Here is a 9,903-nt window from a genome sequence, read left to right as displayed (position 1 = left end):
CCTGGACACGCCGCCAGCGTGGCTGCGGTGCCCTAGCCTGGGCCTGCCTTGGGGACAGAGGGGCCCATCGAGAACCGCTGGCGCCCTCCGGAGCACGCGTGTGGCACCCCTCAGGGGAGGCATTTGGCATCTCTGCTGGCGGCTTCACATGGCAGCCAGGCCGAGGTGCCCGCAGCGCTGACCTGCTGTGACCGGGACCCAAGCCCATGACTCCTGTGTCCGGGACTGTGGCGCGTGTCCACTTCCTGCCCCCTCAACTGTTTTCAGCGGAAATGCATTTTATAGAAAAGTCGAGAAGCACCTGCTGTCCTCACTGCGCCCCGCTCCACCTGCGGGCCATTTTCTCCAGGGACAGCCGGTCTGAGGCTGCTGGGTCAAGGCCAGTCTCAGGCGATGCAACCAGTCCGGGGGGCACGGCACCCCCACTTGGGGCTCCATTCTCACAGTAAAGGGCGTTTCTCCCTGAGCTTCCTGCTGGGTCCCGCCCCAGGCACCACTGGTGGCCAGCATGGGCCTGCCCTGGGATGGCAGCCAGGGACCATCAGTGTGCCCGCAGGCTGCCCTGTGCCGAGTGGGAGCTGCTGCCCGTGGGGAGGGGGTGTGGGGCCCCTCAGCAGGGACCCCCGTGCCTGCTCCTGGCCTGAAGGCCTGTGCCCCTGCGGCGCATGCCCCACAGCATCCCGAGCTGCCTCCCGCTGGCCGGGCAGCCTGGCTTTCCTGTAAGTCAGACAGGCCGGCCCCCGGACAGCTGCCAAGGGCCTGGGTCACAGCCCCGGGAGGGCATTCCCAGGGGCCTGGAGGCTGCCGGGCGTCAGCAGAGATGAGGGCCGCGCAGCTCCGCAGGGTGGGCAGGTGGCCCCTGCAGACAGCCGGGCTCCCGCAAGGGCAGCAGGGGCCCAAGGCCCTGCTCTTAGCGCAGCGGCCGAGTGGGCAGCTCCTTGTGGGCTGGCGCTTCTGAACGGTGCGGAGGGAGGGTGCTGGGCCTGCCTTCGTGCTCTCACGCTGGCCGCAGCCAGGCTGGCAGGGCGTCCTCCGCGCCGACGGGGCTGGGCTGTGTATTCCCCAGCCATTGCTTGAGGAAGACCCCCTCCCTGCCTCGCCTGGGGTGCGAGGGGTAGGGGCTGCTGCTTAGAGCTGACCCGCGCTGGCAGCACGCAGGCGGGGGGTTGGGGTGGGGGAGCGCGTGCCCTGGCGGGGCCTCCCCACCCGGGGTCCCTTCCTGGCATTGGCGCCAAGCAAGGTCTCGAGCAGGGGCGGAGCCAAAACAGCACCTTGCTGGCCTGTGGTCCATGGTGGAGCCTTGTGTCCGGATGGCAGTGGCCAGCTTGCCGGCCCCTGTTGGAGGCCGGGCCTTCGCACCCACGGTCCCCGCTGCGGGGCCAGGAACCAGGCAGCAGCGGGCTGGCTGATGCGCTGGCACCGGACAGGAGGAGCCCGTGCACCGGCCCTGGGGTGCGGGCGCGGCAGGAGCAGCTGGGGGGCCATGCCTCTCCTCGCCTGGCCGGGACAGCTGCTGTGTCCAGCCTGGGGGGCCCGCACTGAGGCCCGCGCCCTCAGGCACCGCAGGACGTTAGAGCCCTGCCAGCTGCCCCTCTGGCCCGCGCGGCCCCGCCCCCCAACCCGGTTCGGCCCCGGGGCCTGCGGTGCTGACTGTCCCGCAGCTGCTGGCCACAGGCGCACGGCCAAGTCCCTCGGGCCAGCCATCTCCTCTGGTGCCCCGGCTTCCTGCTGCTTTCTGAGGCCTGTCCTCTGAGCCCCCTCTCAGCGGCCCCTCCCCTCAGGGATGTCTCCCCAGTGGTGCCCCGCTGGGCCAGGACGCTCTTTTCCGGCCCTCCAAGTCGCCACACTCAGCCTCCCCCAGGGGCCTGCTGGCCGCTCCCCCCCAGGTCCTGGCAGTGTGCCTGCTCCCAGGGACCTGCTGACCTCTGACCCAGGGTAAGCCTAACCCCCAGCCCCACCTCCCCTACACAGAGGGCTGAGGCGGGGCGACAGGATAGCTCAGGAAACGGGGTGGGGGCACATGGTGCCTCTGACGCACCAGTTCCCTCAGCGTGACCCCACCCCCTCCTGGTCTCATAGTCCCCCAGCCCCGCCCCCTGCCCCTTCCTGGCCTCAGCCCCCCAATCTCAGCCCCGCCCCCTCTCTCTGCCCAGCCTCAGACCCCCGTCCCAGCCCCACCTCCTGCCCGGCCTCAGCCCCCCAGTCTCAGGCCCCCTTCTGTCCCCACCTGGTCCCTGGCCTCTTCCCAGCTGGCCCTCTGTCGCCAGCGCGCTCGCTGACTGGCTGGAAGCTGCTTCCCTCGCCGGTTCCAGATGCAGGGCCAGGGTCCCCCCCTATGAGACCCAGGGGCCGCCCGCAGGCACCCCCAGCTGAAGCCAGTCCTGATGGCTGCTCTTGCCCGGACCCATCCTCACCCTGACCAGGCTCCCGAGGATGCCCCTGCCGTGGCCCCCGCTCCTGACCCAGAGCAGCAGTCTGCTGCACCTCCCCCTGCAGTGACCTTTAGGGCTAACCGTCCCTAGGTCCGGCTGGGCGACCAGCGCGCAGGGGAGAACAGCAAAACCCCCTGAAGCAGAGGAAGCTCAGCGAAGTTCCCTGAAAAGACAGAAGCTTATCAAAAGATAAGGACCACCAGGAACCACTACAAGAATGCTCAAAACCTTATCCCGTCTTTCTAGAACTACCAACTTTAATCCCTTATTGTCTTTCCAAACTTCCTTCTTTCTTCTTCTATAAAGGTCACTGCTTGTTATGTAGATCACCGCCCTGATGGTGACCGGCTGAGCCCATGAGCAAGCTGATTTCATTGATATTCATCGTCCCTGTGCTTTTGGAAAACATACATATAGGGTCACAAACTCAAAGAAAATGACACTCAGATTTTCACTCTTGAAGTGTGTCTGTGTGTCATTTCTTTCGCCGACGCCCTGACCACCCTGCACGCTTCTCTCAACCCTGAGGTGGCCTCATCGTCTACTGCTGTGCTGGTCCGCGGCACCTGCCGGCGGGGGCGCGGGGCAGCAGGGGGTGTGGTCGTGCTGGCCTGGTCAGTGGCGCGGAGGGGGCCGCCCAGGGGCTCTGCTGCCCCAGGGCTGGCCTGGCTGGTGAGCGAGTCCACGTGGGGAGCACTGCCCAGCACCTCGGGGCGCGGGGCCGGTTACCCCAGTCCCAGCCCCACAGGCGCTGACCACGCCCCCCACCGCGGGCCTGCCAGGGGGACCGGCCAATCCCGCACCGGGCCCGCCACGGCCCGCCCCTGCCAGTGTGACCTGGAGCTTATAAATGCACCTGCCGGGGCCCAGGCCTCCGAACCCACAGCTGCTCAGAAGGCACCCACTTGGAGCAGGAGGACACCCGCCTGCCGGGACAGCCGAGGGCCACTGCCAGGCCAGCTGCCAGCGGGGCCGCCCGGAGCTCCAGCCCCACCGCAGCCCGGCCCCCGCCACCCCTGCAGGTAAGGCGCACCCCTTGCCTGGCCCACTGGGTGGGAGCTCCTGAGGCCAAGGAACCGGTTTTGTGGGGAGTCCCAGCAAGGGGAGCACAGCCCGTGGCCCCCCAGGCCCCACTGTTGACAGTTTCAGGCAGTCTCTTGCCTCCTTGCGTCTCTTGCCTCACGATGACATCACAGCGAGTCACGATGGTCACGGTCATGCGGTGGCAGCTGAGAGCCGTGGGTGCATCACCGTGAGGTCACCCTCCTGGACCTGCCAGCCCATCGGGACCAGGTCACCTCTGGGGCCTCCTGGGCGCTGTGGGGTCACACGACCGGGGTGTCCCCACAGGTCCTGGCCACGTGTGTCCATCGTGGAGGTGACAGGGCATCACCCCTGAGCTGCGGGGCAGCCTGGTGGGGACGGGGGCTCAGCTGCGGGCGGCCGTGGCCCTGGGGAGGGCGGCCCGGCCAAGGGTGCGTTTCTGGTGGAGGCCACCAGGACGCAGGCCTGTTCACAACACACAGCGGCTTCTGGGAGGCTGACCCTTCCCAGCCCCGGCCAGTCCGGGGCCCCGGGGCCTGTGGGCAAACCCACATCTGTCGGAGCCCCGACCCTGAGCCCCGTCCCTGAGCCCTGTCAGTAGCCGCGGGCACCCTGGCGCAGGACCCGATGCCCCTGGGCTGCTGTCACCTGCCTTGCCAGGGGGGCGGCCAGCAGGATGCCCCCTCCATTCTCAAGCCCCTCTGGGCTGGCCAGGCCTGGACCTGGGGAGGGAGGGCCACTTGCCCAGGACCTGCGGTTGGGCTTTCTGGAGGTGCCCAGGGGTGTCCATGTCCTTCCTGGGGTTTCAGGCTGGCGCTGGACGGGAGAGAGGAAAGGGGCTGTGGTCCCTCACAGTGGCCTGTTTGTCCCACAGCCGAGAGCCATGTCGTCAGGCCAGCAGGTGCGGCCCCTGGCCCCACCGGCCCCCCATCAAAGCAGCCCCACAGCCACGTTGCCCAACACCCCCAGCCCGGCCAGCAGCCCCCGCACCCCCGGCTCAGCCAGCAGCCCCCGCACCCCCGGCCCGGCCAGCAGCCCCCGCACTCCCTGCACCCCCGGCCTGGCTGGCAGCCCCCGCACCCCTGGCACCCCCAGCTCCGAGAAGGTGGCTTCCCCGCTGGAGTGTTCCATCTGCTTCGTGGCCTACGATAACACCTTCAAGACGCCCAAGCAGCTGTCCTGCGCCCATGTCTTCTGCCTCGAGTGCCTGGCCCGGCTGGCGGCCGCCCAGCCCACAAGCCGCCCTGGCAGCGAGGCAGTGCCCTGCCCCTTTTGCCGGCAGCCCACGCCCATGCCCGCCGCGGGGGCCCCTGCGCTGCGCACCAGCCGCCAGCTGCAGGCCCGGATGCCGGTGCACCTGCGGCGGGAGGCCCCCGTGTGGCTGGAGGGCACCAAGCTGTGCTGCCGGCCCCCGGCCCCCGCGCCCGGCCTGGTGAGTGTGGAGGTGGGCCTGAGCAAGCCCCCTGAGGCCCCTGCGCCGTTGCCTGGCCCCGGCCCCGCCCGCCACCCCCAGGGCCGCTTGGCCCGCTGTAGGGCCTGCTGCAGGGCCCGCTGTGGGGACTGGCGGCGCATGACCCTGGTTGTGGCCCTGCTGCTGGTGCTGTTCTGTGTGGCACTCTGGCCCGTGCAGTGTGCCTTCCGGACGGGCAGCCTGCGCTGCCTGCCCCGGGCACCTCCCGCCGCCCCTGCCCCCGTGGCTCCTGCGGAGTCGGCCCTGCCCCTAGGGGTCCTGGCCACCCTCTAGGGCTCGGCTGCACCCCACAGGCCTGCGGCCGCCACAGTGCCACACATGGGCACAGCCACCACCAGGGACCCCACCCAGGGAGCCTGGCTCTCTGAGGACCCTGTGCCCCGCCCTGAAGCCGGGGTCCAAGGACTGGACAACAGGGGCCCACATCCCTCACAGCCACAGACTCCCTGGAGCCCAGGGCTGTGGAGGCTGAGGAGGGTGGCACAGGCCGAGGGCCAAGATCGGGGCTGGCCCTGCCCTCCTGCCCAGGGGCGAGGCTGGGAGGCAGGGGCGCGCCCTCCCTCCTGAACTGCACATTTCTGAATAAATGATTTTGTACCCACTTTTTGTAAGGGGTCCTGAAGGGTGCACACCCCTCCCTCCAGACAAGTTTCCCCTCCTGCCCCAGGAAACCTGGCTTCCGGGGTCTACTCCTGTCCCCTCTGGGCTGCAGATGGGCTAGAGCTGCCCCAGGACCATGAAACAGCCCCAAGAGACTCGGCCAGAACAGGACAGGGCTTGTCCTCGTCCAGCGCTGGCCTCCCCCAACCATGGCCACACAGGGCTGTGCCCCTAGGAGGCTGCAGGGGGCTGGCCCCCTGCCTGGAGTCCCGGCTGTGCGGGGCACAGAGCCCTGAGGCCCTGGGCAGGGGTGTCCTGCGCAGATGTGGGGGTCCCTCTGAAAGCCTCCTCTGGCCTCAGGGCTGAGGCTGGGGCCTCCTGTCCCAGAAGCCCTGCAGCCCTGGGCTGGCACCCAGGAGATGCCAGGCTGGTTCTGCTGGCAGGGCTGGGCCCTTCCCCCACGGCCCGGAAGCCCTGCTGGGCAGAGGCTCGGGACTCCTGGGGAGGCTGGGCACACCCACCCTTGCCCCAGGCCCTGGTGAGCCGAGGGCCGTCATGAGGGAGGGAGGTGCCACCCGGCCGCATGCCAATGCCATCACGCTGGTCAGTCACGCACTCGCCAGTCAAGCGCACGTCATGGCGGGTGAGGCAGCAGCCGCAGGAGCACCCCACACCCCTCATCCAGCAGGCATGGCCGGCATGGCGGTGGCGGGCGGGCGGGCTGCCTGGGACTGGCTCAGCCTGGCATGGTGGCTCTGCTACGGGCCCTGGGGTGACAGTGACGCCACACAAAGGCTGGTCACTTGCTGGCCACTCATGTCACGTACAGGTGGACACACATGGGGTCCAGTGTAGGCGGTCATAGTGGCCTGGGACCCCGGCAGGGGCGGGGATACTTGGGCTCCTACTGCCCCTCTGCGCGCACAGCGGCGGCCAGGGAGCGCCGGCCAGCCCCGCGCTGCCCTGCACTCGTCCCCGAGCGTGGCCGGCAGCCTTGCGTGGACTCCGGCCCGCACCCCCGGGTGCACCTGGGGCACCCTCTGCGAGGCCCCGCGGGTTCCCGCGCTGCCACCGTTGGCCTCCGGGTCCTGCGGGTGGGCGCCGGGTTCGGGCCCCACGGCGGTGACCTCTGCTCCGGACCCCGCTGCCGCCGGCCCAGCTCGCGGCTTGCGCTGGGGGAGGGGCCTTCGGTGGGGGGGGCCGTCCCACCCCCTTGTCCGGGCGGGCGCCGGTGACACCTGCGCTGCCCCCGGGCTGTGCCCGAGAGTCCCCGGGAGGCTGGACCGTCTTTCCAAGCCCCAGGTCAGCCCCGGGGCCCGGCGGGGGCGGGGCCACGACGGCGGGAGGCGGGGCTAGCGGACGGGGCGGGGCCATACAGATGGGCGGGGCTACGGGAGGCCCGGGTGGTGGGCGTGGCTGTGCGGGTGGGCGCGGCCGCGGTGGAGGGTCGGGCTGTGTGGGCGGGGCTACTATGGCGGGCGGGGCTCCGCGGGTGGGCGGGGCCGCGGGCGGGGGGCGGGGCCGCGGGCGGGGGGCGGGGCCGCGGGCGGGGGGCGGGGCAGCGGGCGGGTGGGCGGGGCCGCGGGCGGGCGGGCGGGGCCGCGGGCGGGGGGCGGGGCCGCGGGCGGGGGGGGCGGGGCGGGCTCTGCGGGGGGCGGGCTCCTCGGGGCCGCGTCCACGCGTGTCCGGCTCGGCCAGGGCCGGCGCGCCTGTGGCCCGCGCTGTGCCCTCGGGCCGGAGGCCTGTGCTCCAAGGACCGGCCCGGCCGCATCGCCGACCCGTCCCGGTCACACCTGCCGCGCCGCCGCCCGCAGCTCCGTGCCGGACCGGCCTTCCCCGCGCTGCCCCGGGACCCGGGCGGGCCGGCCGGGCCTCGCGTCTGGGGCGCCGCCGGGGGCCGGGGACCGCAGCGGCGGGTGCGGGGGCGCAGCCCCTGCGAGAGAAGGGCTCGGGGACGCAGGGCACAGGGACTTCCCGCCGGCACCCACCCCCCAGGAGCTCCTCAGGGCTCCCCTGAAAGGGGACACGCAGAGTAGCCCCGGCCCCCCGAGCCCCTCCACTCTAGGTTTTAGTCAGGGCAGCTCTGCGGCCCCTGGGGGGGCCCCAGCCGCGCCCCCCAGCGGAGTCCTGGCCCCCAGGACCCTGGCCCTCCCTGGCACCTCGGGGGCCCTGAGGGACAGACAGCGGCCCTGGCGCCCCAAACCCAGTGCTGCCAGCTCGTGGTCACCCGGTGGCACATGGGGCTCGGGGACATGGCAGTGTCACCTGTGGGGGGTGCGGTGAGGGTCTCCAGGGCAGCTGGGAGGGCACAATCGTGGACCCCGCAGGCCTGGCACCCACCTGCATGCAGCCAAAGGCCCCAAACAGAGGGGGACAGGCCCGGAGCCCCGGGCTGGGAACACAGCCGCCTGCCCCGACCCCGAGCCCGCTGCGGTGTGGGGTGGAGGTGACCCTGCCCAGAGCCCCCAGCGCCCTCACCACCTCTGGCCTGTCTTCTCTGCCGCCAGCTGCCCAGGCCACTGACGCTCCCCACCCCCAGGTCACCCTGCGGTGGGGCGGGCAGCTCAGACTCCCTTCCCCACCAGCACATCTTCTGCCTCCTTACTGGAGGAGGGGCAGGCAAAGGTGGGACAGGAACCGTACCTGGCCAGAGCACCCGCCCACGTGCAGCTGAAGGCTCCAGAGAGACAGCACCCGGGGACCCCTGGATCAGACCTGCTGCCCTCAGGGAGCCGCCAGAGGCGGGGCAGGCCGGTGCTGTGGCACTCGCTATGGCCACCAGGGGGCAGCCTGGTCCTCAGCGAGGAGGAGCAGGCACCGGTGGCCCAGACCAGCCCACTCAGGTCCGCAGCCTTGGCTGTGCATATGGGGAAACTGAGGCTGGTGGGACCTGATCACCCCGTGTGGGTGTAGCGGACAAAGCTCCTTTCAAGTCAGACAAGAGCAGGACGCCTGATGGTCCTGGGGCAACACTGATGGGCTTGGCGCCCAGGGACTGGCCAGTGGGTGCTTGTTGAAAAAATTGGAGCCAGGGGTGGGGGTTGGTGTAGACTCAGCTCCCTAAAGCTCCAACTCCACTGTCCAGTGTGACCCACCATCCTCTATCAATAAAGGGTGGGTCCTGCACCCTCCAGCCTGCGCCCCAACTCCTGCCCCTTCTGATCACTGCGGCTCTGCGCAACCACCCAGGCCATCCTCCAGGCCAGCGGGCAGGTGGGCCCAGCTCGGCTGCCCTCCCTCACTGCTGTGTCTGGCACCTGGGTCCGGAGGAGGGAGGGGGCTGCCGCTGGCCCTAGGCGCAGGGGCAGGATGCCAGGCGCCTTGCCCAGGGGCCCCCGCACAGACACGCGGCTCTGCTGCCGGCCAGGTCCTGAGCTCGGTGGGACCCCCTGTCCGGCAGCACCCACGGCTCCCACATCCTCTGGCCTCGCATCCCGCCCCGCACGCAGCCTCTCCCAGCCCGGCCCTACATAGGTCGCCTCGCCGTCCTGGGAGACCAGTGCCAGGCCCGGCCTGCAGCCCCTGCCAACCCTCTGACTCCAGAACTGCCCATGCTTCCTGCCCTTGTAGAGGGCAGGGGGAGGGGCACCCCAGAGCCCCCAAACCGGCCGGCACTAAGTAGGTTCTGCCATCTGCCGCATCAAGACAAAACATATAGACCTTTAATGGAAAGGAAATTTAATACAATTAGTGAATAGGACAGAGAGGACACAGAATATAGTTTCCAAATCCAGCACCCACAGTCACCCATCCCCTTGAGGGTAAGTGCCCACCCAGACAGGGCTGGCCCAGAGCAAGGCCCGAGAGCTGCCACAGTCTAAGCACTTTCTGGTGGGGACTCACAGGAAAGGGTCAGAAACAGACAGACAAGTCTGGGAGGAAAAGCAACATCAAAACCGAGAGAGAAGCTGCCCTGGTCACCTCCCCACGGGCTCTCACCCGTGTCTGTCCAACCTGTCCAGGACCGAGGAGCCAGCGAGTGCCAGTGCCCTTTCTCCACGGGTCTCTGCTCTGGGTCCTCCTCAGGCTCCTCCCTCCCCAGGCTCCTCTCCCGCCTCCCTCCTCCCTGCTCAGCTCCACCCTCCTTTGGGTGGGCCAGGGACCTGGAACCTCCCCTTTCCCTGGGGACACTCCCCACCCCCCCACCCCCTCACTGTCTGACTCTCCCTAGGCCCTTCCCTTGCCAAGACCCGACACCGCGGAAGCCACCCCAGCCCTTCAGCTCCCATCCACAGTGTCCGGACCACACTGACCCTGGGCAGCAGGACGGGGCTGGTGGCCGGGCCTCACTCCCCCTGCGGGCGGGGGCCCTGGCAGCCCCCCAGCGCCCGCACTGGCCTCCACAGCCCCAGGGTC

General features: G+C 70.2%; 1 protein-coding gene across 1 annotated transcript; it reads left to right on the top strand.

The window, feature by feature from the left end:
- Positions 1-4,359: 4,359 nt before the first annotated feature.
- RNF223 (ring finger protein 223) lies at positions 4,360-5,220 on the top strand (the record flags this gene model as incomplete). Its single annotated transcript, XM_084244022.1, has 1 exon — positions 4,360-5,220. The coding sequence occupies one exon, from the start codon at positions 4,360-4,362 to the stop codon at positions 5,218-5,220; it is 861 nt and encodes a 286-aa protein (XP_084100148.1).
- Between the last annotated feature and the right edge of the window lie 4,683 nt (positions 5,221-9,903).

Source organism: Talpa europaea (assembly GCF_964194135.1).
Source record: "Talpa europaea genome assembly, chromosome: 9".
NCBI lineage: Eukaryota > Metazoa > Chordata > Mammalia > Eulipotyphla > Talpidae > Talpa > Talpa europaea.
The sequence above is the reverse complement of the archived record's forward strand: the minus strand, read 5'-3'. Positions and strand labels throughout refer to the sequence as shown.